Source organism: Nannospalax galili, unplaced genomic scaffold (genome assembly GCF_000622305.1).
Source record: "Nannospalax galili isolate Female #2095 unplaced genomic scaffold, S.galili_v1.0 scaffold34, whole genome shotgun sequence".
Taxonomy (NCBI): domain Eukaryota; kingdom Metazoa; phylum Chordata; class Mammalia; order Rodentia; family Spalacidae; genus Nannospalax; species Nannospalax galili.
Genome location: NW_008338996.1, coordinates 8,991,214 through 9,018,447, shown reverse-complemented (window position 1 = coordinate 9,018,447; position 27,234 = coordinate 8,991,214). Strand labels below are relative to the sequence as shown.

Here is a 27,234-nt window from a genome sequence, read left to right as displayed (position 1 = left end):
CCACCCCTACCCCTGCCCCCAGGCTCCTCAGCAGCCCATGCATAGGTATAGGACAGGGCACAGACAGAACTCATCTGGCTCTCTACCCCTACAGAGGACTTAGTAGGATTTCAAGCTTGGATGAGGCAGAGACATGCTGGGGACCTGCATCCCAGATGGGTTTGAATAGATCTGGGGCCAAGGACCCAATGGAATCAATTTCTGAGCACCAGTGATTTTGATCCACCCAGCTGCTGGATGTGCCCTGTCAGGGGTGGCAGGGTCTGAGAGTAACAGGTTGTGGAGATGAGTTAGGGTCCTCAGGAAGGTCTCAGTGGGAAGGCCACAATCACACAAAGGACTGGAAGAACAGGGAGGCAAGAACAAAGCCACAAATAGGGCTGGGATGGAGCATCTGGAAGGGCAAGGGTAAATACCTGAGGTCAGAGCTGCTGGGGGGCTTGAGAACCTCAGGGTGGGTGCACAGGGCAGAAGAGGGAGGTAGGAGCCAGGTGCCAGGGGAGAGTGTTCAGGATCTGCACATCCATCCCCCCTCCTCTAGGCTCTACAGAGCGTCCAGGTGAAGGTAGCAGCCAGGTATAAGAGAAGAGAGTGCAGGATCCACCCCCACCCTTTCAGTTCCTACCGCCTCACTCTGTCCCTGCTGACCCCAGATTCAAGTCAGGAGACAGAAAAGACGTGAGATCAACCCTCTGAAGTCCAGAAAGCCCTCAGGGCCCTCTGGGGAGCAGCCAGGCTGGGGCCACCCACATGTGCTGGAAGAAGGGAAAGTAGAGTCCATAGGCCAGGATTAACCTCGTGGGCTCTATGACCTTAAAGGCTCTGCCACCTTGAGCCTCACTTTCTTTTCTGTGAAGTAACGCTAAACAGAGTGCCCCCTGCACAGGGATGCTGTCAATTCCATGAGTGAACGCCTACCCTGTGTGCAGTAGGGGACTTGGAACACGATGTTGCTTAAGACCTATTTCATTACTGTAGCTTCTATCATTGGGTCTACTCAGGTTTGAGCCTCTGGTATCCTCTGAGGGCTTGTAGCTGATGAATGAATGAATGAATGAATGAATGATGAGGTCTCTGAGGTCCAGCCTGCCAGTATCTGACACCTTCAACCCAATAAACTCCCAAATCCTCCATCCCATATCTGGGATGGTGGGGCTCTCCCTGCAGCCCCCAGGCACTGTGAAGCAGAGCCAGCCCCTTCCAAGGCTGCTCTGGCGACCATGTGGCCCATTGTGTGGGAGGCGGGCTTCTCTGACATCCTGTCATTCACTCACCACTCCTCCCTGGTCATTAACCCATCAAAACCAGGTGGCTGCCACTGCTGGCCCGCCCCAGCCTTTCTCAGGGAAGGCGGTGGCCAGCACTTAGTGTCCCTCACACTGCCACCCAGGCCTTCTCCTCTTCTTCCCTGCCTTGGCTCACGTGATATGCCTTCCTGGATCGCCATCCTCTACCAAAGTCATAGGTCCAAACTCAGGACAGCAGTGCTCTCCCAGTGTCTGCGCTGGACCCATCCTTTATTCAGGTAGAGTTGCAAGTCAGGGTGGATGGTCCACCCGGCTACTCTTTTCCATCCTGTAACCAATCAACTGGGTTTCCAAAACCCCACCAAAGTCTGTCCGTGTCTGTCCCTGTGTGGCTTCCAGCATCAGCCTCACCTGGAAAGCCCTGAGTTGCCTACATAGCCCTACAGGATCTTCTAGAACACAAGCTTCCAAACACAGGCCTGCATGTTTATGCATGTGGGACACTGCCCACTGTGCTGGACAAACAGAAGCTGCTCAGCCGCTTTCCCACTCCCTTCTCCTGTCCCCACCTCTTTGCTGTAGCTCATAGGTACTCCCCGACAAATGCTCCCCAACAGGTGTCCCCCCAAGATCCATCCTGGATCCTCTCCTCTCAGCAACCTCCTCTTCTCTGAGCTGCCCACAGACCTGACTCCTATGTGCCCTGCTTGGGTATTTGCTGTTTGTCCTGATACCCACCAGGTGATGATTTGTTTAGTGTTGGTGTCTTGACTCACTGGGAGCTTCTAAGACACTTGCTCTTAAGTCCCTGGTACCCAGCACAGGATAACACACAATAGAAACACCACAAATACAGTCTGGATCATCAATTATACCTAGCTAGTTGCCTAGGTAACTGACTCTAGTCTCTGTAACAGTCATGGAGACTGGTGTGATCTACCCCTTTTATAGCTGGGCATGCCGAGGCTCCTAGAGCCCACACAACTTGCACAAGGACACACAGCTAGTGAGCATGGTAGAGACTTGGCTCTCCTGACCAAGCCTGCTACTCACTCTATCCAGTCTGTGGAGATCCTAAGTCCTGTATATGGTGGAGCCCAGAGTGGGGCCTCTGTCCAAGACTACAACCCCCTCGCTGCAGGAGGCCCCACTCTCCCTCCCGGGACCCCTATGGGCTTCTTTTGCCTTCCCATCAGAGCTGCTTAGCAGTGGCTGTGAAAGGGGAGGGTTCCCCTGCATAGGGGGCGGGAAACTGAGGTCCCATAAGGAAGATATCAATTCCTGCTACCCAGACCAAAGAACAACAGTGAAACCCTCTCCCAGCCACCAGCCACCCACTGTTTGCCCTGGCCTGGGGTCCAGCTCCAGGCAGCGGCTCACTCCCACTGGCCACTGCTCAGCCATCCTGCCCTCCCTTGGTCCTTCTGGAGCTCCAGAGGTAGAGCAGGGCCACCAGCAGCCTAGCCATCTTAAGAGATAGGGGCTGGACAGCATGGGAGCTGGGCTCTCATTCCATCCTGACCTTGCATGACTTGCTCTCCTGACACTGGGAAGGTTGCCCTCTTCCTGCTCAGGAGGCTGACCTGCAAGCTTAAAGTCCATGGTGCATCTGGGTGGGGGCAGATTGTCAGAGAGAACCAAGGAGAGTGATGGAACTCTGACCGGAGACCCTGATCCAGCCAGGGCACCTGAGACATGAATGTTCCCTTCTCTGAACTTTGGAGCTGGGGCTTCAAGAGATGGTCTCTGGGGTAACCAGAAGTTACCCGTCCACTAAGCCTCCTGGACTACTTTCCATCCAGGCGGTCCTGCCATGCTCATGGGTGGCCCCAGGGATAAGCTGAGAGAGACCTCCAGGGCCTTTGGATGCTGAAGGGCCTTGGCGAGATTCTGTGCCTGTAAGGACTCTCTGAGACCCAGATTACTCATCTAAGATGGGGCAGTGCTGATTTTACAGGCCTTGTGGGATGATGAGGGATGATGTACGCCCTCAGGTGTTGGCCCAGTGCCTCAGCTGGCAGAGCAGAATCTGCTCTGGAGCAACTGTCTTGACCTCCATGATGGTGATATGCCCACATGGCCTGCTCCCTACAGGGCTCAGGGTCAGGCTCTTGACTTGAGCATCTCTAACATCAGCTGAAGCTCCAGTTTCAGATCCCACACAGAGAAAGGAGAGCCAGCCCTCCCAAGTAGAGGAATACACCATTGCTGAGTGGCTCCTGAGCCAGTTCTGGGGCCACTGACTCCTCTCGGTACTGTGTCCCCATCCTGAGAGGAGGAAATGGGACTCGGCCAATAAAGACAAGGGTTTTAGGAGGGTGTGTACAACCACACGGAGGAAAGAAGAGATCTCTGTCTCTGTCTCTGTCTCCCTCTGTGTCGTGTCTTGATCTTACTTTTGTTCTTTTCAAAGTTTAAAAATATCACACATGCCAAGAATGTATTTCTAACAGTGGGGTTTTACTGGGCACCTCTTTTGTGTTGTAAAAGCCCTGCTTGGGATGAGCTCTCATTACAGAACTCCCTACCAATCCACAGAGGCAGGACTTCCTGCATCCCCTTTACAGGTGAGGAAGCTGGGCTCAAACCAGGAAGTCCAATCTTAATCATTTTGTGACCGAAATGTGCACTAGGTGAAGGGGTCGGAAACAACCCCAGTGTCCAACAATAGGTATTACTGAAATAAATTCTGTTTCTTCTCAAAAGAATAGTTTTCAGCCATTCACAGCCATATCACAGAAAAACATTAGAACGGCGTTGAAAACTGTAATATGTGGTCTGGGAAGGTAGCTCAGTGGTAGATCACTTACCTAGCATGCACGAGGCCCTTAGGATCAAACCCTGCCTCCCCCATTGTAAGGTGAGAAGCAAGCAAGCAAGCCGGTATAATATACAGCAGATTTTAGTCCATCAAAGCAAAAAACAACAGACTATGGAGAAAAAAGAAAAGAAAGAAAAATAGGGGACGTGTGCTTCAAAAATTATCATTAGCTAACAGAATTACAGCCAACTTCATTCTTTTCCTTTTCCAAAAATAAAAGTTGCTTTAAAATAAGCACAAAATAACCATTTAAACACACATCCACCCATCCACCCATCCACCCCTCTCACATCTGCACGGTGAGACCTAGGCATGCCCTGCCTCCGTTTCCTCTTCCTAGAGCTGGCAAAGCGCTGGGCTGAGGAGGCCCTCTGCAGCTCTGACATCCGGTGGCCCTCACACCTCCTCTCTATGCGTTCTGAAGCCTCTGATTGTTTTCTGTGACAGTTGTGTGGGTTTTCTGCAACATTGAAAAACCACACAATGAAGAGGAAGCCACAGGCCCCCAAACCTGGCAACTCTTAGCATCTTGGGGCATGGCACCTTATCTCATTGGGTCCTCATAAGCAATTGGGCATTTAATAGATGAACTAAGGCTCAGAAAGCTTATAAAAATTGTCCAAAGTCATACAGTACATGAGGGGCATCCACAAATATAGTACTGCCCCCTGGTGAATCCCTTACTTGAGGGGATGGGCATCTTCTAGACCTGCACCCCCTCCCCCAAGTCCTTGGTCCCCGGCTGCAGTCCCAGAACCCCAAGGAGAGAGACAGCGGGCATCCTACCCTAGCCTTGAGCCCAGCCCCTCCCTGGAACAGGCTCAGTGGGTAGAGGATGCTGGCAAGGATTTGGAGATGGGTGGGGGCAGCCCTCAGAGGAAGGTCTCACCTGGCAGTGTAGCTGGAGTTTGGCTAACACTTGGCAATGGGGACCAGGGTCAAGACTGGACTGTAGGTTGGATGGAGGAAAGACAGAAGGCTGAAATGGGAGGCTTTGGGGTGGGAAATCTGGCCAATGAGACCTTAGCTGTTTTGGCGCCTCTTGATACCATCTCCCATGGCTGCATGTGCCATTCTGATACCCTCTTCCCACTGTGTGTGCCAGAAAAGGGCCGTGCCAGGAGATAACCCGAGACACCAACAGTAAGAGCTGCAGAGATCTCTAGGCTCCCCGGCCACTGAGCCTCCCCCAGTGCCCACGTCACCCTTCAATGCTCCAAAACCCTGCACAGGCTGCTGGGTAAATCTAAGGGCACATCCAGCTCAGGCTTTTCCTTTCCCCTGCATAGAGAGGCTACTGATCACTTAGAGATGAAAAGGCAGAACTTTCTCCCTGCAATTCAGGTTCACCCCAGCCTGGTCCAGGTGGAGCTGCCACATTGCACCTCCTGGTGAACTCAGAGCCTGTGACTGAAGGCATCCTCCAACCCATACTTCAGAAGAGCTGTGTGACAGGGTGCCCTTGGGCAATTCCCAGCTGACGGTATAAGATCTTCTGGGGGTGGGGAAATGGCTCAGTGGTTGAGAGCACTGGCTGCTCTTACAGAGGACCTGGGCTAACAGCTAACAACTGCCAAAACTCTAGTTCCAGGGGATTGGACGCCTTCTTCTGGCCTCGCAAGCATTACACAACATGGGTGCACTTACATACACGCAGGCAATACACTCTACACTGCCCCCCATACCTTTCAGTCTCAGGAGTTGCACCTACCCTGCTGGGGCCTGGCACTCACTAGCATGTGCTGCTCTACCACCGAGCTACACTCTCAGTTGGCATGCAGCTCTCTTAGAAACAAGAGACAAGAAAAGCCCCAATGCTCAGCACTTACTGATGTCCATGGTCTGAGCACCCCTACTATGATTACTCTCAAGCCATCAATACCCTATCCTGGAATGCGCCATCAGCTCTCACTCCTGTTCATCCCAAAGTGGGAACCAGCCCAGGGAAGAGCTGTGCCACTTCAGGCAAGTGACTTAACCTCTCTGAACCCCATGCTTCTCATGTGTAAAATAGGAATGATACCATCCAGCAATCAGCAAGCCAGGAAATCAAGTGACAGAATCTACCAGGGCTTTCTGTACTGAGACTGGGGAATAACAGTGACAAACTAGTTGACAGCTACTGGTCTCCCAGACTTAACCCCCTGCAGTGAGACTTCGGGTTCTGTGGCCTGAAGACAGTGCTGGATACACTAGTTATTATTTGGGATCTAGCGTTATTGCTGTTGGTCCTTCCTCCAGCCTCAGTGTCCTTATTTCTAAACTGGCTGGGGCTGAATAAAAAACCTTTCAACAATGCCACTCACCTGGGCCTGAAGGTGGTGCTGGAGGGAACATCACCACGCCCATTTTCTGGAGGGGTAAACTGAGTCTCTCACAAGTGAAGCCTAACTCGGGCTTTCCACTCCATTTCTAGTTCCTCTGAGGCAACCCACTCACGGTCCCCAGGCACCCACAGTGGGTGGAGTCTCTGACACGTGGCTCCTCCCTCCTCTGGCTGGGGATCCACTAACCCGCGCAGTTCCCAAGCCACTCCCAGCAAAGCCCAGAGCCTGCACTGTCCCGGTCCCTTTGGAAAGCACGGGCCAGGGAGCTGATGAAATCCCCTCGCAAGAGAGCCCCATCGCATGTTTTTAATGCAGACCAGCTGGCTCTGGGAGGGAAGGCCCGTGTGGGCCCTTGTCCCTCTTGCGGGAACCTCCGGGACCGGAGATAAACCCAGACAGCTTGAGACACTTGAGCAGGTCCACCAGACTTAGTCCCATCCAGCCCGGAGCAGCTATTCTATAACCTCAACCAAAACAGCCCAAACATCAAACCCACCAGCACAGAGGAGGAACCTGGGAAATTCCTCGGAAGTCTCGGTGCGGATCTAGCCTCAGTCCTTCAGGCTTCAGAGTCAGCCGAGTTCTCTGTTCTAGAGCGCAGAAACAATGTCCCTTTTCACTGAGGCGGGCCCCGCTTCTCTTGTGCGCGCTGAAAGAGCTCGCATTTGTTTTCGGCACCTTTGCCTTCCAACTTTCTCAAAAGCAGGAGAGTTTTGGAAGATGGAGATAAGGATTCGCTTCGACCTGTCATTTCTCTCCACTGAAGCCCGGGGAGAGGAGCATCTGAGGTCCAGATTCCACAGCGCGCGGGCTCGGGCTCAGCCTCCTGCCACAGAGCAGAGACCAGCTCCGCCTCCCCGCTGTGCGCCCTGGGGAAAGCTGCACTGCCTCTCTGGGCCTCAGTCACCTCTGCTGTACCCAGAAGGGCCTGGCCCTGTTTCAGCAGCTCCTCCCGGTTCCTGTCGCCGTGGAAGCAGCGCACCCGACTCTGGCTCTCTCCCTACCACCCTCCCCCAGTCCAAAAAGAGGAAAAGAAACTTGCGTGGGGCGTCCGCGAAGGGCGCACGGCTCGCAGGCTACCAGGCGGCAGGACTGTTGCCGGGTGACCCAGTCTCACACACATCCCAGAGCAGCAGAGCCCCACCTCCCGAGTCACCAAGCAACAGGGCCACGCCTCCTGCCCAAACGCCACCAGCGGCCCCGCCAAGGACCACCCCGTCCCCTGGGACCCCGGCCGCCTCCGTGATCGATAGGCCTGGGCTGAAGGGAGGCAGCGCACGCCCCCATTACGCGGAGGTGGAGACTGAGGCCCGAGGGCGGGGAGTGGGGCGTCCCGGCAGCCAAGGGTGCAGCCTGGACGATGATCGCGCCCAGGGCTCCGGATCGGTCCCCGAGGTCTCACGTGGAGACCTGGAGCTGCGCGAACCCTGCGGGGCGTAGCCCAGTGCCGCTGTCCACTCCTGTCCCCATTCTCCCGACTGAGAAACTGAGTCCCCAGGGGCCGAGCCGCGCATCCAAGTCCCTTTTCCCTCCACCTTCACAGGGTCTCACCTGCGGCGCGCTTGAGTTCCTGGAGTTGAGCGGCAAAGGCAGCCAATCCGCGCGCAGCATCGGGCGCGGCTGCTTTGCATAATGCTCGCGGCCAGGCAGGGACAGCGGAGGGGGCGCGTTATAGAGGCGGGGATTCTGGGAGCTCCACCAATCACAGAGGGCAGCCGCCCTCGCCCCGCCCCTAGGACGCTCAGATCTACTCTTCTGCTACTTCTTGCCGGGACCTGCCTGTTCACAGATGGGGAGACTGAGGCCCGGAGCTTGGAGAGGAGAGAAGGGGAGACCGAGACCCGGAGGGTCGAGAGGGGACATCCCCACGAGGAAGGAATCCACAGGTTTGACGGAGGAGATGGATCGCTTAATGACTGCAGAAATATGTGCTCACTGTGTGGTATTAGCCCTCCCCTGTGAGGTAGGTGGGGTCACCACGCGGTGTGGGGCATAGGACTGACCTGGGCTCCTGCCCCAGCTCTGGCTCTTGCTCACAGGGAATGGCATCCTATGAGGTTCACCACCCCCACTTCTGAGGCTGCAGACCTGTGCAAACAGCTCTGGGCTTCAACCCCTCCCAGGCTCTAATCCATTTAGAAGCAGCATCCCACCCCATCCCACCCCCATCACACAGGGAGTTCACAGGCTGTCCTCAGTCCGCTCTGTGGCACCCAGGTCTCTTTCCCCGCCTGTGACTCCCTGAGTGTTTTTACTGCCAGGCATCCCTACATTCTTAAGAGCACCACAACAGTGGCTGGCTTCCGCACCAAAGGCAGGCTCCATGCAAGGGGTAAAAAGGCTTTCAGCTAAGTCTTACAGAAACCTCCCAGGTCAGCATTACACTCATCACATAAAGATGGGCAAACTGAGGCTCACAGAGGTCAAGTGGGTTGCCCAAGGCAATCTTTCCTTCTGCCTGCCTTTTCCATCAAAGCTGAGGCCCTGGAAAGTCAGGGCAAGTCATGCGCACACCCTCATAGAAGTGAGCCATCCTGGCTAGTTTTTGTTATCAACTTGACACAGCCTAGAGTCACCTGGGAAGAGAAAACTTCAATTGAGGAATTTTCCAGATCAGATAGGCCTATGGGCCTGTTTTGTGAAAGATTGTCTTGATTAATGATTGATGTGGGAGGGTCCAGCCCACTGTGGGCAGCTCCATCTCTAGGCCTGTAGGTCTGGGTTGCATCAGGAAGCTCGCTGCGCTAGCCAGTGAGCAGCGTTCCTCCATGGTTTCTGCTTCAGGTTCCTGCCAAGCTCCTGCCTTGGTTTTCCTCTGTAATGGAACTGTGACCCCAAGGTGTAATAAACCCTTACCTCCCGGGAGTTGCTTTTGGTCCCATAGTGGGGCAACATAGAAGTCACCTGAGGCTCAGTGAGCTGTATCACCTACCAAGAGCCTGCTCAGGGTTCCCCAGAAGGAAGGAGCCCCTCTGAGGTGCTCTGGCAAGGAGCAAGGAGGTCCTCTCCTTGTCTTTGGCACCATGAGAAATGATGTCAGGGCACAGCACACCATAGCCAAGGTGGACCTCTGCCCCCTCCAACTCCCCACCGTACGGGGTCCCTTCCAAGATACCATTTTGCATGTCTATCCTGGGGCTCAGGCTGTTGGGGTACAAGCTTGATCTTTATAAGCTCGCTACCAAGGAATTTAGGGGTTTAAAATTTCACTGGAAGCCTGTGCTTGTTGCAGCTCCTGGAGAGGGTGAGGGAACAGGATTACAAGTTTGAGGCTCTCCTGAGCTAAAAAGCGAGACTGTCTCAAAAGTTTTAAAGAGCTGCGATATATCTCAGTGGTAAGTGTTTCTTAGCCCTAGGTTCAATGCCCAATATTGCAAAAATGAATGAATAAACGGATGGATGAATGGATGCAATTTCCCCAGTAGGGCAGATTGTAGTGTAAAAGCCCATTGGGAACTTAGCAAGAGTCAGGCCCAGGAATTCTGGAAGCAAAAGGACTAGAAACTCATTCTTGTTCTCTTTCGTGGCACAGACTTGGGGCCGTGAGGTTTTGTCCCTAAGGGATTGGACCTGGTGAGTAGATGGATTTTGTCCAGGGCAACATGACCTGCCCTTCAGGTCACAGAGTAGTAGGTCACTAAGTGGCCTATAATCCCTCAGCCTGCCAGTAACAGCCTAGAAGCTCTGTGTTCAGAACAGACCCACAGGTTCTGGTCTGGGGGAGGTGGGGTGTTCTGTCATGGCCACAAATAATCCTGTGGGTAGGGGATCCCTGGGCCTGTGGATAATACCCCACACTTCCTCATCCATGGGAAGGAGCAGGGCAGACACGATGTCAGTTCTCTACTGCTACAGGTCACCCACCCTATTTAATGTCTTCAGTGTACAGATGTGCTCTCTTACAAAGAGGTTAGAAGTCCAAGTCCATACAGGCTCCAAGGGGAGAGTCCATTTCCTGGCTTTTCAGCTCCTAGGCCAGCCTGCGTCCTTTGACTCACTCCCATCCATTCCTCCACTGTCAGTGTGGCCCTCCACACAAGCTTCTCCCATTATCACACCCCCTTTCCCCTCTTCTCCTTCTCATAAAAGACCCCAGTGATGACATGGGCCCCCCCAGATGACCCAGGATCATCTCCCACCTGGGGACCCTGTTGCCTCTGGGTAGCCTATTACTAAACCCACTATGTGATTCTTATCAGGGGAAACCTGAGCACACAAGTGACCTGCCATGACCCCACAGGATTTGAACTGGAGTCTGATACCAGGACCCCTGAGACCTGGCAGAGTCCACTGCAGTTGGGTGGGGGTTATTCCCCTGGAGCAGTAACAGACCCTTCGGGAAAGGAGAGGATAGCAGAACCCCTGAGAGAGGCTGAAGCCTTGGGTGGGTGTGGGTGGGTACCCGTTGCCTTGGAAGGAGCATGGCTGTGGCCTCGGGTGGTCTGCCTGGGCTTGGAAGAAAAGGACAGCTAAGACCACAATCTGTGTGTATGTGTGTGATGCTGAGGATGGAGCCCAGGGCCTTAAAGAGTAAGCACTCTATCACTGAACCTCACCCCTAGCCCAAGAAGACCTTAAAGGAGACCATGGTATGGATGCTCCTGCCCACCTCAGGCTTCCCTGGACCCCATGCTGCTAAAGCAGGGCTTGCCAAACTATCCCACCAGACATCACAGAGATAGGAGGAAATAGCCCTGGGGCTCACCCTGAGGCTACAGGCAGCCCAAGCTTTGCCACCTTCTCTGTCCTACCCTCTGTTGTGTTTGTTTCCAATCCCCACTACCCTTGGCTGCTAGATCAGCTGGGCCTGCGCAGGACAGAAGTTCACTGCCTTGGCTGCAGGTCTCACCCACATAGATGCAGATGTGCCAGGCCCCAAGTGAAAACAATGCCCAGTCTTTCTGCCCTTTGAGGATGGGGTCACAGGTGCCCTCTGAGAACTGTCCTGTTCATGGCTTCCTTCCCTCCCTGTCCTTCCCTAATGAGTCACTTGCCTATAAATCTGGGTCTCAGAGTCAGCTTCTGGGATCCTACATAAGATGGGCAATCTGGAGTGTGTGCATGTATGTATGCACATATATGTGTACTCAAGTGTGCTTGTGTGAGCTCATGTACATGCATGCACTCTTGTGTGCTCACTCATGAGAAGGCCAGAGGTCAACCTCAGTCCTGATCCTGAAGAGGCATCCTTTGTTGGGACAAGGTCTCTCATTGGCCTGTTGCTTAAAGATTAGGCTAGGCTGAGCCCCAGGGATCCTCTTGTCTCTGCCTCCTCAGTGCTTGGATGACAAGTAAATGTTAGAGCACCTGGCTTTTTTATATTGATTCTAAGGGATTGAATTTAGGTCCTCAGGATTATACAACGATTACTGATGTAGCCATCTTCCCAGCCCCAGTGTGTGTTTTTAAATATCTCTGGCCATTGCATGTTCTACCCTGTAGCACCTGTGTGTGCCTTTAGTTTTAAAATGTTACCTTCACGTACTTTATACCTAAGGTAAGGTGGTCTAAGATGCATATCAGACCCAAACTCCATTTCTTCCCTCCCCCATGTACCCCCAACTGAGCAGGAGTCCAGGGTGCAGTTGCTAGTGTGTGATGCTATGAGTGGCCCTATCTTTCCATCCCTCCCCTCTCCCCACACCAAGCAAGTTAAACCCCAGTTCCACAGGCAACAACATAGCATAGTGGCTCCTAACCTTGTTCAGATTTCTTTATTGAAAAATTAAAGTCATAAGCTCTGTATATAAATACATGGACATTGCTGGTTGCCTGCAAGGCCTCTGGGGTAGGCTGGGGGTGCAAGGGAAACCTGGGACCTAGGGTCCCCTGAAGCGTGGGAAGAGAAATAAATAAATACCATGGGGACATGGAGCCAGGAGGAAGGGGGGCGCTACAGGTGTGAACAGGCGTGCTGGCGGCTCATTTGTGGCACTGAAGTTCCCCCGGGCAGGACGCTCCATCTGTGAACTCTCCTGTGACCTCATTCCAGGCATCTAGGGGTGGCTAGGGCAGTGCCTCCCCATCCAGCCCAGAGAAACAGGTGCTATGCCCGTCCCCTGCCTTTCCTCCCTTCCCATAACCGACTTGTACTAAGCACCTACTGTGTACCTGACACACAGATTCTGACCTGACTTTTCTGCTTGCCTGGTTGGACTCTTTTTCTCCTAGTCTGACCCAGTGGGCCAGTGTGTGTATGGGTGGGTGGGGGTCGGGGGGTGCCTGCCTGCAACCCTGGCCTATATAGCCTGAACCTTGAGCCCTGCCCCTAGAGCATCACGTTGAACTCAGTGACCAAAAAGTCAATGTAGTCCCTTTCCTTGGTCTTGAAGGCCTCAGCGATGACACGGGCAGCTTCTCGATGCTCTTTGCCCCGAAGAGTCAGTCCATTCACTTCCAGGATCACATGCCCCACCTTGAGCTGTCCACAGTTGTGGGCAGAACCTCCGCGCTGCAAGGGGAAACATAGCCAGGGGTCATGTAGGCACCTGGCTTTGACCATCCCCCTAGGCAGCTAGATGCTGCCAATCTGGAGGCCACAGCCTGGCGAGGTCAGGGTTTTGCAGAGCAAGGGAGAGGTGACTTTTCAAGTTCTGGTTCAAATGGAGTGGGGCTGGGGGGCAGGGCCTGTTTCTCCTCACCTTCCCAGGCAGCCCAGCACTTCAAGGAGCTTGCTGTTCAAGAGAGGGCACTGTCCTCAGGCTCTGTACCACCTCCAGGGAGGCAAACAAACCCCAAGGGAGCTGTCTCCTCTTTAGGCAAGGAGACACAGATAAGAGCATTTGGGGATGTATGTACCTGAATTGTGACGATCCTGGGCAGAGGCTGGCGTGTGTTGGCACCGCCCTCAATGGCAATGCCCAAGGTGGCTGCACTTTTCCTCACACGGACCAGGGTGGACGTGGGTTCCAGGAGGCCAGGCTGTGGATAGGAGGAAGGTGGCCCTGAAGCTTTTCAGTGGGGAACACTCCTCTAGGCCAACAAGGCCAAGTCTTCAGGCTGTGTTGGAGCCTCAAGTGTGACACAGATTAAGCTAAGCACCCTATGTCTTTGGCTTTTTAATAATGTTCAAGGCCCAGACTGGCTGTAGCAGGGTCTTGAATGCAGGCCTTGCCCCAAAGACTGCCTGAGTCATCACACCACACCAGAGCAGAGGAAACTTGCTCAAGAGTCTCAGGAATAGCTGCTGGCCTTAGTCACCCAGGATTAAGGCAAGGCAGAAACGCAGAATCTTAGCACAGTGATATTTGTGGATGGGTCCTTCCAGTGACAGAAGGGTTCACTGCCCCGAGGACCACTCTCCAAGTAACTCCTGGTCCCCAGAACCTTCCATCCTCCACTCAGGCCCTCGGTGTACTCCCCAACTCACAGGTTTGTTGGTGTTCTCCACGGTTCTCTCGGTCCGAGCCAGCTCCTTGCCGCTCCTGCTCTTGGTAGATGCTGTTTGTCTGCCTCGGCCTGGAGCGCTGGCCTCCGTCTCCCCAGCATCCACACCACTGTCCTCGCTCAGAGTCTGCCCACTGTCTGAGAGCTGAGAGAGTGTGGAAGCTGCTGGGGATGGACAAGGAGACAGCAGCAGTCAGGGAGGGCAACCTCAGGGAGGTGATGGAGGTGGGAACTAGATGGCTGTGGGAATTTGCCCTGCTGAAGATGGAGGGCTGAAGGGCTGAAGAGAACAGAACTCTGGAACACGGCAGGCTGGAGGACTCTGTGGGTTGACAACAGGCGAGGCCTCCGGTTATTACTGACTCCCATCTCCCCTGCCTGTGGGCTTTCTCTCCTCACACCCACCAGCTCTCCTTTGGCCAGCTCCCTGGCCACCGTGGGGCAGCAGGTATCACTTTAGCCATTAGATGGCAGCAGACCCCAGCTAACTGCTAGAGAGCCAGTGCGTCCCTCCCTAGGAAAACATCTCTTAGAAACATCTCTTAGAAAACAGGGACTGGTGGTGCACAGTACCTAGGCTCACCTTGATCTATGCTAGACTAGGGGCTAGGGGCCAGGGAAAGCAGAGGCTAGCACTGGCTTCCCACGTTCAGTCTTCCTGGGGAGGTCAGGAGTGGATGCAGGGGCAACACTGGGGGACACAGGAGGTCTCTACCCCCACTGACTTGGCAGAACTGTCTCTGTCTATGCCACATCCCCAAAGGAAGGTACCACTCAGCCAGGCTGAGTAGCTGTGTACCCACAGGACTAGTCTAGTTCAATAGTAGAAGCAGCATTTAAACTCAAGTCTCAGCTCCAGGCCACCTCATGATGACCTTGAACCAGAGCTCATGTGTTCAGCAACACCTGGCTCCATCAGTCACTGTGGCAAGAGGAAGAGGGATTCAGGGATCCAGGGTCCCAGCTGGGCAGCCCAGCATTGCTCCTCCAGGGCAGCCATACTCACTGCGAGTCTGGGGCAGAGCTCGAACTTCGTTCACATCAGGCTCGCTGTCGGGGCGGTGGACCTCCACCAGGACGAAGTGCTGGTTTGCACCCACAGCGTCTGGGTGGTCAGAGGGTGACGGTGGTGGAAGGCAGCCCCCAGTCCCTGGGGTCTCTGCTGGAGGGCTCTTCAGGTGAGGAGGGGACTGGACCCGAGGGAAAGGGCCAATGGGGTGCGGGCTGACCAGGGCCAGGTGGGCATCCAGGGACTTCCTGGAGCTGGGCTTGGCATGGGAGACGGAAGCGTAGATGGGAGAGGAGGGGGAATCCTGTGCCGAGGGTCCTGGAGTGGGTGTGACACCCAGTGGAGGACTGCGATTCCGTGGTGCCGAGAAGACAATGCCGGAGTGGCTGGCAGAGGATGGAGGCGGAGGGTCCTCCCTCCCTGCTTTCCATGGCTGGTTAAGCAGGCGGTCGTGACCTTGAGCCAGAGGTGGGGCGGGAGGTGGCGGCTTGATGCCAGGCAGCCCTTCCGAGGAAGATTTGACATCGTCCTGCCAAAAGACCCAACAGGAGTAGAAGTCAGAGCCCATGGTGTTAGGAAGGGGTAGCAGGTGGTCCTGGGCCCGGATGAGACAGTTCCGAGCTCCTCAGCTCCCTGCCACACTGTTCTGAATAATGCATCGTCCAGTGGAAAACTGCACCCCATATCTCTGCAGCTGAGGAGCGTCAGGATCTTGGCAGGCGTCTCTGGGGATCCACTCAGTTCCTTTGGGAACTGAAGTTCTTGGCATCGGCTGGGACTCATCACAGGCGACAAGACTTAATTAGAGAAAGGAGGAAGAGGACGGCAACACAAAACAAACACTTCTGTTGAGGGGTGGAGCTTGACTCCTAGAGCTGGCAGAAACGATGAAATGGACAGAGGAGGCAACTGGGGGCTGCGGGGCTGTGTGACCCCAGGCAGGGCAAGGTGCCTCTCTGAGCACAGTGCATCTACCAGAAGACTAGGCAGGGCTGCGAGCAGTCTTGTGTGCAATGCATTAGCAAGTGTGGGGGCTGGGAGGGCTGGGTGACCCCAGGCAGGGCAAGGTGTCTGTAGCCCGGAAGCGACTTATTCCTCTGAAGAGCTATAGACAAGCGCAGGGCACCCTGGGAAGAAAGGTGGAGCCTAGCTTGGAGGGAGAGAGGAACGAAGGGAGGAGGTGTGCCGCTGCCAAAGAACAAGGCCAGAGTGTCCCGAAGCCTGGAAGTGAGATGGGGCATTTACAGACCTGGGATGCCGGTGAAAGCCAACGGAGACTGTGGGCAGGGCACGGAAACGATCAGAAAGGGTGCTGTTTGTTTGTAAGTCACCCCGCACTCCCCACCATAAAGGAAACCCCAAAACTAATGTCTTATGTTAGTCTGTGAGCCTGAGGCCTTGGGAGGGAGCCTCCCAAGAAGAGAAAAGGGAAAAAAATTTAGTGCAACAGTGCCGCTCTAAGTACAGTGCATCTACCAGAAGAATAGGCAGGGACCGAAACAGTCCTGTGTGCAATGCATTAGCAAGTGTGCACGGTGAGTGGCAGAGATGAACTATAGCTACCAGTTCCCTCTCCCCAGGCCAGTATCTTAACTTGCAAATCTTAGCAGCCTTATACACACCAGCCCAAAGCTTTACTTAATCAGTTAACTTACTCTGGCCCCCAACTTATAAGTTAGGTGCAGACCATCCCCATGTTACAGATGGGAAAACAGAGACACAGAGAGGCCTAGAAGCTTGCCCAAGGTCACCCAGACAGCAGATTGGAACTCAGGCATTCAATCATAGCCCTCCAGAAGGCATATGGGTCAGAATTCTATGAGTATGGCATCATGCATAGCCTTTAGGTCCATCTGAGCACATGACCTCTTACCTCCTATTCCAGGTGTCTGTTCTTGCAGTGACAATGGTCAGACACCTCAAAAGTGGACCCCTTCCTGAGCCTGCTGTGGTCAGTTGGCTTGGCAGCCCTGCCTGCAGTCCCCAGGAGCAAGGTGGCTGAGCTGCAAGCCTCAGTGCATGTCTCCGGCTGGGCTGGTGGGCTCTTGGCAGAGGCTCTTCCTCTCAACCACCCTGTGTCCTCTCTCTTGGCTGTCCCTAAGAAGAGCCTAGCAGTCCCTAAGCATAGCAGGGAGGGCAGTATGGTACAGGTAGGGCCTTACCACGGACACATCCTGGAGGGTGTTGACGCTGCCCTGGGTGGTCTCTCCAGTTTCCTCCAGGTCTAGTGTATTCTGGAATGGACAGGAGACAAGCTGAGCAGACAAGAGCTGAGTGGAGAGCCTATCTGCTTTCCAGGACTCAGAATCAGCAGCCCTGTAACTCCTTCCTGTGGTTCAGGCCACCCCAGATTTACCCCACTCTGTCAACATTTATCTCACCCATTAAAAGCACTGCAGTGACTTTTCTGTCAGTTACTTTGAGGTAAATTTTTTTCCTTTCTTTTTTTAAAGACAGTGTCATGTAGCTCAGGCTGGTTGCTATGCACCCAGGATGACCCTTAACTTCTGATCCTTTGTGTCCACCTCCCAAATGCTGGGATTATAGGTACCTACACATCTGGTGTATAATGTGCTGGGACTCAAACCCAGGGCTTTGTGCATGTTAAGCAAGCATTCTACCAACTGAGCCATATCCCCAGTTCTTAAGTAATTTTTTTTTCCTTTGGGGCTTCCTGATCATTTTCAAGCTTTCCTGAAATACCTGGAAAAGCTAGGTAGGGAATTCCTAAAGCCTGCCGTGAGTGCTGTGCCCAACAGATTTGACACCCCCAAACCCAAGGCTAAAGCTTAGCTCTCCACTGCTAGGGATGGGCAGAGTGCTTGGGGAAGGGAATGGGCCAAGAGCAATGAGATGTGCACAGGAAAGGAGCTCTGTTCCTGTTCTATCCCAAAGGGGTAGCTTAAAGTTTAAGTGGATCCATTAAGCAAAAATGTCTACCTCTTCCTTCCTTCCTTCCCCCATGCTCCCTTAAAAAAAAAGGATTTTTTTATTTATGCCTGTGTGTATTGGTGCCCACAGGGGCCAGAAAAGGGTCTCAGATCCCCTGGAGCTGGTTATGAGCCACTGGATGAGGATGCTGTGAACTGAACTTGGGTCCCCTGGAAGGGGAGCCAAGCATTCTTTAACCCGAGACTTCTCTGCAGCATACACACCCCCACTCAAGGAACCTTTAGTGACCTTATGCTGCCAAAAGGCCTTCTCGGGGCCAGGTCTGGCTAAGCAAGCAGAGCTCCCCTTGGATGGGCTCTCAGGAGGACTCTGGGTGGACCTCAACTCTACCTGCTCTAGGCTGGCAATGAGATTCCATCATGACCAGGTGATTTCCTGTGTCTACCTAGTCAGGCTCGGGAAGGCTCAGATTGCTGGTACATTACTTTCCTGTATCTGCGGAGGCATTTCTAAAAGAGATGAGTCGCAAAAAGCACTCTCCCCAGTGTGCAGCCTCAGTAATCTGCTATGGCCCCAAAGACCACCACAGTAGAGAGGGGAGATGACTTCACGGAACACCCACTTTCTCCTGCCCTAGATTTATCTTTTGCAGCACTAAGGGGCTGAACTTGGGCCAGGCCAGTCCTGTCTAGTCTATCAGAGTCTCACCCAGCCCTTTACCTGCTCCCCACAGCAGGGCTGCTGACTCTCTGAAGTTGAACTGGAAATAAAACACCAGCCATCTTGGGCCTCCCACCTGCAGACTGTCACCAGGCTTCTCAGCCTCCTTTGTCCCACCAGTGATGCCCAGATGAATCTTCCTGTATATCTGGGTCTATTCAGTTGATTGTTTCCATGGACAACCCTGATTGATGTGGCACCAGGTCTGGCTCATGTCTCTAGTGAGCCATCAGTGCTGAGTAGTCCCTGAGGCTCTAGCCACCCCACCCCCAACACCCCAGGACTGGGGCAGGAGGTGAGCACTGCCATGACTGTGATGCAGGGTTGTGTTGTAGAGGGCATCAGCTGGCAAACAGCATATAGTACATCTGGGCAGCAGTGATCAAAGGTATCCTGGACAGGGGAAGGGCCAGGAAGGGAGCTGCAGGGGAATGTGTAACTAAAGAGCTAAGGAGATGGAGGATGCTTAAGACTGTCAATTCTGGGTCCTGCTTGAACTCAAGCCTGAGGACACTGGGTTGTCATGGAGATGAGGTCAAGTTTACTGTCCACGAAGATTCCCTTTGCTCAAGTCCCCTCCTACCACATGGGAACACTAGGCAATGTGTCAGGCCCTTCTCAACAGCCACTGCCTCCACTTTGGTTGGACCCTAGGCAACATTTTGCTGACTTCCAGGTCACCTCTTGCATGAGGTCTATGTAAGCAATCCCCCAACCCCACTTTCCTTTCCCCCTCACCCATCACTGCTCTCCATCCAGCAGTTAGACATAGTCCTTGAAACAGAAATCAGGTAATACATTTCCTCAGCCCACAATTCCAAGGTCTTAACATCTCACTTGGGAGAAATTCCAGACACCAAATTCATTGTGCCCACAGAACTGGGCCTTTCTCACTACTCTTCCATGATGGGGTTGAACCTGCCCCAGGGCCTTTGTACTTGCTGCCCTGTCCCACTCTTGATTCATCCCACCTTTCCTTTGGTTCTTATGGCCCTTGGTATCCCAGACCAGCCTTGCCTACACTAGCACCGCACCAACCATCCTGTCTATTCCAACCCCATTTCATTTTTCTGTATGACACTTGTCATAAAGTGACTTTATTATCACCCCTTCCTACTGGGATAAAAACAGGACTTAGGCCCACTTGGTCTTTCAGTCTTCAGAACCATAGCAGCTTGGTTAATTTTTACCAGGTAAATATTAACGAATGAGTCGATGGATCAGTGAATCGACTGCTTGCTGTAGCCGCCATGGAGATGACTGAGGGGTGAGGAAGCACAGTTGTCACTGTCTGAGGGGCAGTAGTGGGCTGGGACAAGGGGCTGGGGACAACAGGTGCAGAGGGAAGGCACACTATACTGCCCTGAGGCAGAGTCTGCCATCCAACCACACACATTGCTCTCAGTCTCTACTGAAAGCATCAGGTACTCTGGGGTAGTGGACACATGATCACAAAGGCCAGTGATAGACCCACAAACGGACAGGACACTCGGCTTCTTGTTAGGCCACCTCCAAGGTTTTCTTGAGCGCACAACTATTAATGCCTTTTATGTCTAAATGACAACAGGCAGTGACTGAGCCTCTCTGTGCCAAGCAGGCTGTAAAACGGATAACAGACCACCTAATGCTGCTGGTGCACTACCCTAGACTGCTCTCCACACAGGACCTGGAAGCTCACATCATTGTAGTTCAGGGGCCTTGTAAACCTGCCCCACAGTGATGAGCCTGCAAGGTGTGCCATGGCCCCTGGGGGTGAATCCCTCAGGAAGAAGGTCATGGAACCTTCCTGTAACCCTTTACCTACTGTCATAAGCTTTCTGGAAATAACCTGGGCTAGCCTTCCCAGCCAAGGTGAGTGATGGGTCTAGGCTGTCCATGAAGGTCCTTTCCAGGATTCTACGGTCAAGCTCTGGCCTCAGAGGGAGATGCAGAGCTTGGAGCATCCACACTGTCTACTGCAAGGACAAGAGGAGCCTCTGCCACAGGCACACAGGCCTGTCGCCTGCTGCAGGAACTCAGCCTGCAGGAGACCCTGGGAGAGCAGTGTGAGGCTCAGGTGACTGCATTTGAGTGATCCTGCCCTGTTCCAAGTATTAGGAGCCCAGAGTATCATTTAGACCCTTAAGAAGCACTAACTAGAAGACCATGACTCAGGAGGGGATCCAGGAAGAGTGTGAGTGTCATAAAAGGCCAGTTGGGAACTAGGTGTCTGGAGGACCTATGGCATGGGGCCCTGGGCTGACTCCTCTACACTTCATTGTATGTACCTTCTCATGACCCCCACCATCTGTCACCTCTACTGCAACCATAGCTCAGAGAGGGACATGACATGTCCAAACTTGTACTGCCATTCCATAGCAACTTAGGCTTTACTAAGCCAGGTTGGGGGGGGGTCACTCTACCCCAGAATTGGACAGAATCCTGGTGTTCCAGGTGGAATGGGGAAGAGGAGGGGCAGGGGACATCCAGTCTGGGAAGGAGGCCCAAAGTAGAGCATTCGGCAGCCGGTCAGAGTCCAGCCCAGCCAGGCTCCATCTGCCAGATCCAGACGCTCAGGAGCCCTGAGTCCCGGAGCCATGTTCCTTGTAGTCTGAAATAGCTGTAGACAGCGGGCCAAAACTGGGCAGTGCCAGAAGCCCAGGAGCAGGCTGAGGCCCAAGGTCACAATGTAGCCCATATGCCCTGGCCACTGTACCCCAGCCCCAGCTACTCACCCCCTTCCTCATACCCCCTGACAGCTGATTCTCAATGAATCCCCTCCATTGTACAGCCTGGGTTGACTGAGGCTCAGAGAGGGAGGGCCATCTGCTCAAGGCCACCCAGCAAGACCACAGTGCTTCCCATGGGAGCCAGGGGACCTTTAAGTCCCACTGCCACTGCCCCACAGTTGGGGCAGTGCAGAACAGTCCCTCCCTAATGTCTGAGCTAGTCTAACAGGGTCCAGATTCTCAGACATCTGGCTTAGGGCAACAGAAGTGGGCAAAATGAAATCAATGACCAAGGGCTATCCCTGTGCTGACCTTCACCAAAGCACCCAGGATTCAAGAAACAAGATAGGTCATGCCTGGCCTGAATGTTGTCAAGACCCAGGTACAGCTCAGATGCCTAGAGCCACCTCAGCAAAATTGAGGCTCCTCCCCACAGCCCGACCACCCTCCCCAAGCCACTCCAGTTTCTGCCTTCTGCTCCTTGCTTACATAAAGGTGCTATTTTCAGCTCTTTGTTCTTCTGGTTTTGTTACTTTGATGTCAGGCCCATTGGCCCTCATCCCAAAGTGCACCTGAGGCCTGAGGCTGGACAGCCCATCTTCCCCTCTGTACATGGGGAAACTGAGGCACTGAATCACAAAGGCTTCCAGAAGGCCATAAGAGGGTGGGTAGATGACTGATAGAAAGAAAAAGGGAAGACCTGAGAGGGAGGACGATGAATAAGAGGGATGGGGAGAAGAGGCTCTAAAGAGACAAGGTGGGTGAGGGGAGAACAGTGAGGCAACAGAAAACGGACAGGAGTAAAGAGAAGAGTAGCTATGGTGGCATGGCCAGAGCTGGCTTGAGATGTCACCCCAGGAAAGGTAGAGGACGGTATAAATTGGGGAGCCAGAAGTCCTGGCATCCCTTGGGGTAGTAGAACCCCCAGAGTGAACTGAGCATCCTCCAATTCCTTCAACCAAAGCTGAGAACAGGGGCCCACTGTGGCTTCTGTGAGAACAGGGCCCACCCTATCACCGTTACATCATGAGAGCAGAAAGCTCTCTGGGAAGGCTGCCATACACCTCCTGGACAGGATAGGCAAGGTGGTAGTGGGCCAAGGCATGGCGGTGGGTAGTCACATCATAACCCAGCTACCATGCTGCTGGCCAGACCCACACTTCTTTTTGCTGAGCTGACACACCTGGCCCAGAATCTCCCTCCCTGGTCCCTGGGAAACGATGTCACACAGTAAGCAGAAAGACAGCATGACCCACAATCTCCAGGTTAGGGCTGGAAGAGCCCTTAGGACAAGTGTTGGAAAGCAGGACTCTGGAGCAGGAACACAAACAGAAAGCCTGGCTCAGGGACAGCAATCCATTTTCAGAGCCTCCTTCCATCCTGAGTGGAGGCAACAGAGCTTCAAGGAATCAGCCACAATCACCCACCAAAGTCCCAGATCTTTCCTGTCACATCTCTATCACATAGATGTCAACAGCATCTGTTGGCACCCATTGGCCTCATAACACAGTAGTTACTAACCCGGGGCTCAACTTTGTTACCAGGATAAAGAAAGCAGCATGGTTTCTAATGTGTTCCTATGTTTTGAGAGCCAAGTTGATCGTACAACTGTTTTGTCATCCTCTGTATTTAATTTCTAAACAGTTAAGGTGTTTTTCTGATAAGGGAGCCAGAGTTCCACCAGCCTCCAAAGGGGCCCAGAGCTCAGTCAATGAAGAGCCTGCCATAGCTAGCACACACTCAGCTCCCCATTTGTTAGCTGAGAAACTCTGTCCTCAGGGGGCAGGGGACAGAGCGCAGCCTTGATTGGCAGGCTCTGAGCTTGTGGACTTGGCTCCATCTGATAGAAACAGCTTCTGCATCCCAGATCTTCATTCAGTGAGGGAGGTGTTCTGCCAACCCAACATGATGAAAGTACAGGCGGGAAGAAGGGAACCACTAGATAAAGCACAGCCACGGGGCGGGACGGGAGTGCTAATGCCTCTGAAGGGATGGTTCTGAGGTGCCAGGGACAGGTGGGAGACCTGCTGGGCTGGAGTGGGCTGCTCTTCTCAGTGGCGAGGACACACCCCAAACTTACAGTGGCCTCTTCTGGGCAGCTTCCTGGCATAGGGCATTGTTAACAGTTTGAATGTGAAATGTCTCCCACAGCTTCATGGAGATTTGGTGACCAGTTGATGGGCTCTGGGCAGGTGACAGGATCCTGAGGACTCTGATCTAATCAATGGATTCATCCCTTGATTTACCTTAAAAAATGTTATTGGGAGGTGAAAAGAGGAGGTGGGGCTTAGCTGGAGGAAGTATGTCATGGGGGGGGGGCGCATATCTTTGAAGCTTTATCTTGTCTTGACTCCTTCCTGTATTCCCCTCTCTGCTTCCTGGCCTCCATGAAGTGAACTGCTTCTCATCACATACTCTGGCCACCATGATGCTCTGTCCACGGGCATGAGGCCAAATAGTGATGGGCTGAGCCCTCTGGAACCATGAGCCAAAAGAACTCTGCCCTCCTCTTAAGTTATCCAGGTGTTTTGTCAGCGCACAAAAGGTCAAACTAATCCAGGCATCCAGTGTCAGTCCATCTGGAACATGCACAGCACCTGCCACTCTCTGGCCTTCTGCACCCCCAAGGGAGGCTCCTTAGATCCAAACAGGTTCATGTCACTTTCTCATGATTGTCATGGTTTTAGAATTAAGTTCAAGTCCTCAGTGCCTGTTGCCTTCCCCCCATCATTCCTGACACCACTGACCAGCTCAGGTTGGGGGTTCCTAAACCGTCTCACCTTAGCTAGTGCCTGGCTAATACCAAACTCCAGATCTTAATTTGACCATCTCTCCTGGATGTCCCAGTCACCAGGCCCCAACCTATGCTCTCTCACACCCTCAGACATGGACTTAGTAGATTCTGTTTTTATAGGGCGCTGGAGATGGAACCCAGGGCCTTGCTCATGCTAGCTACACTGAGATGCACTCCAACCCTATGCAGCTCTAGATCTGAAACTGCCTCCTCCACTGGGCTTGTGAGCTTCAGGTGAGCAGGGTGGATGGTAGGGCAGGATGAATGAAAACGAGAATGAAGGGTTTGCTCCTCAAAGTAGTCTCTAAACAGAACCAGGTTGGTCCAGAGTCAGAAGAAGGAACAGGCCCTCTGCATCCTATGACAAGCAGAGAGGGTCATACACAATGGCCAACGCTTCCCTCTCTCACTGAGCCACAACGAGGGCAGCCTCAGGAACCATTCTCCAAACATGGGAGAGAAGTGTGTTAAGTCCAGGCAGAAAAGTCTGGGGTGAAGACCAGGTTTTGTCCAGCTGTTCTGAGTGAACAAAAGTGGACTGGATGTCTATAATCCTTTTCTGTCCAATCCTTAGACCACTCATACAGCTCATACGCTACCTTGAAATGTTCACCCACTTCCCCAAGCAACCCACAGATGCCAGGTCTTTCAACCCGATGCAAAGATATGGAAAGTGAAGCTTGGAAACTGCCCAAGATGACCCACTGGAGACTAGAGAGCTGAACCTGGTCGGTAGGATTCATAGGCTGGGCAATGGGGTCCTGTCCAGTCCCATTCATATTAAAGACCCAGAAATGCTGGAAGGCCTTTCTCTCACCTACTCTCCTGGCCAGAGGTTTCTACAGGGAATAGGATACTGTTTAGAGGCTGAAAAAAACAAAACAAAACAAAAGCTCCAGGCTGACTCTGGAAGAAAAATTGAGAGGGGATGTCATCTGTCCATAGGGGAAGTTGATGCGGACTCCTTGATTGATGGTTTTTGCTCTGAGGGGACATGGCTGCACAGTCCCCTCACAGCTGTGTGTAACCTGGGATTGATTGCTGCGCCATGTGACTCAGGAAATCCAGGTCCAGTGGAAACTGGCTCCATCTGGGACAACTGTCTAGGGCCTCTGGGTTGCTGGGAGCCAGGCACCTGAGCCGGGCACATTTTCCTTAGCGAGGCCAGTGTTGGGATGGCAATCCCCTGGGTGGCTGACACATGGGTTAAGTTTCATTTTTGCCCATCTCCTGGGCCTCTGCTGGAAGGATGTGGTCCCTACCTGTACCCACTCGCTCTCCCTGCTTACTGGGGAAACTCATGCTAAGGTTAAGACAGTGAGACAGGTATTACAGAGGAGACATGAACCTCTGCTCTGGGTTTGGTTGTCTTCCACTGATTTGTGGGGCTCTTTGTTACTCTGCATTACTTCAGTGGAAGCTGACTAGCACAAGGAGAGCTGCAGCCCAGTCCCTGGTGGGTGTGTGTGCACGTGCGTATGCATGTGTGTGCATGCGTGCATGTGTGTAAATTTCATTCTGCCTTTCTTGGCCGCAGCCCTTGTTCAGATGCAGAGCTGGGGGACACAGCCACCATTCTTTTCATGCCCTTCTGAATAGTTCCTAGTGCCTCTCAACAGAGAACTCTTAGACTCTGAGGAGCCTGGAGACAGAGGCAAGAGTTGGGGAGGGGCTTCCTTGAGGGCACATGGCATTATAGGGACAGAGTGAGTCAGAACACCCAGCAAGAGATTCTTCTAGGTGAGGAGGTGGTGTCCTTCGGGTCCCCCACACAGGGGGTTTGGGTGTGCAAGGTCTGAGGCCCGCTTAGTGCTAGAGGGGTGAGGAGTGGCAAGAGCAGGTCAGGGCTGCTGGGCATAGAAGAGCTGGCAACTGCTCGGCCCATCACTGTATCTTTTAGCAACCAGCTGCACCATCTCCACAGAGCCCCTGGCCTGGCTGGTTCCTGGGACTGGGTCTTCGTGTGTTGGTATAACCTTCCCCCGTCTATTCTTAATGATCAAGGATCCTGCTGAAACTGAGCTAGCCCATGTCATCCCTGCTCAGGCTCCCACTTGGCTCAGAGTCAGAGTCAAAGTTCTCAGCAGCCACCAGTCCCACCCTTCCATGCACTCCCTCTGTTCCAGCCTCTTTGCCTCCTAGACTGTGTGTGGATGTTCCAGCCTTGCTCTACCTCTGGACCTTTGCGGTATGTTGTTCCCACTCTGAGCTGCCCTTCCTCCAGATGCTGTTGTGGCCCTCTCCCTCAGCCCCTTCAGGTCTCCCTCAAGTGTCCTTTGCCAGTTCTCCCCTCCCCAAGTCCCCTTCCTGATTTTAGTCCTCTGAAGTGCTTATCATCACTTAATATGTTGCTCGGTCCAGTACTGGGCTCTGAGTTCCAGATGGAAAAGACGACTTTTTCTCTGCTATATTGCAGCTTCTGGGTACACACAGCACTCTGCAAATTCGTCAAGATTAACAGGAAGGAAGGAAGAGGAGGGAGAAGACCGATGACACACATTCTACACACAGGCTAACAACTAGGTGAGGCCTGGAGAACAGCTTCAGGAAGAAACAGTCAGATGACAGGGTTCACAGCACAGGGCAGAGGCAAAGCCGGACAGGGACCCAGCCTTGACTTGGCCTCTCACTAGCTGTGTGACCTGGAACAGTCATTTCTCCTCTCTGAGCTTCGGTGTCCTTCTCTGCAACATGAGGCTCCTGATGGTCCTGGCTACTGGAATGCCACTGAAGATGTCTGAGAGATGCTGGGACCGGGTTGTAGAGAATGTTCCACAAATCCCAGTTATTACTAACAAAAAGGCTCTGGTTAGACACAAGGGCCAGACTCTGTGTTGAACACTAGAGAACTCAGTGGTGACCCCAGATATGGTCACTTGCCCTCAACAACTGGTGGTCAAGGGGGCTAACTGAACAGATCTGTCTAGCCCATTAAAATACAGCTGAGAGCTGGAAGTCACCCCTTCAAGAAGGTCAAGGAAGGCTTCCTGGAAGAGGGGCCATGGGTAAGCCATGGGTTTACATGCACAAAGGACACAGGCCATGGGAAATGGGAAAAACATTCCAGACAGACACAATACAGGGTATATGTGAAGGCTGAGAGTTCCCTCCACCACATCCTCACTTTAAAGATCCTAAAAATAAACTCAGAGAGGTAGAACTGTTTCTCAAGGTCACACAGCAGGCCACAGGCAGAGCAGGGACTTGAACAGAGGTCATTCTCTCTCCAGAGTCTGAGGACACCTGATGAGGTGGTGACCAGGAGAGAGAATGTCAAGAACGCCCAGTCCCCACCAGGGGCAGAGGTCAAGGGCGGCAGGAAGGGCCCAG

At 53.3% G+C, this 27,234-nt stretch overlaps 2 protein-coding genes across 7 annotated transcripts in view; both read right to left on the bottom strand.

The window, feature by feature from the left end:
* The window catches only part of Akna (AT-hook transcription factor), a 56,087-nt gene extending 48,659 nt beyond the window's left edge, over positions 1 to 7,428 (bottom strand). The window contains 1 exon segment of the mRNA XM_029563686.1: positions 6,892 to 7,428. The gene's annotated coding sequence lies outside the window, so the exon portion shown is untranslated.
* A 4,666-nt stretch (positions 7,429 to 12,094) lies between these two features.
* The window catches only part of Whrn (whirlin), a 91,158-nt gene continuing 76,018 nt past the window's right edge, over positions 12,095 to 27,234 (bottom strand). For 3 of the 6 annotated variants that reach the window (XM_008833491.2, XM_008833492.2, XM_029563725.1), the window contains 5 exons: positions 16,953 to 17,024; positions 14,788 to 15,319; positions 13,765 to 13,946; positions 13,194 to 13,316; positions 12,095 to 12,846 (listed from right to left, as the gene is read on the bottom strand). In XM_008833491.2, the coding sequence (XP_008831713.1) occupies positions 12,664 to 12,846; positions 13,194 to 13,316; positions 13,765 to 13,946; positions 14,788 to 15,319; positions 16,953 to 17,024 (1,092 nt within the window). In that variant the 3' untranslated portion in view covers positions 12,095 to 12,663. Of the gene's footprint in view, positions 12,847 to 13,193; positions 13,317 to 13,764; positions 13,947 to 14,787; positions 15,320 to 16,952; positions 17,025 to 26,542; positions 27,148 to 27,234 lie in introns of those variants that run through there. The other 3 variants (XM_017798266.2, XM_008833493.2, XM_029563726.1) reach the window with 2 other exon arrangements.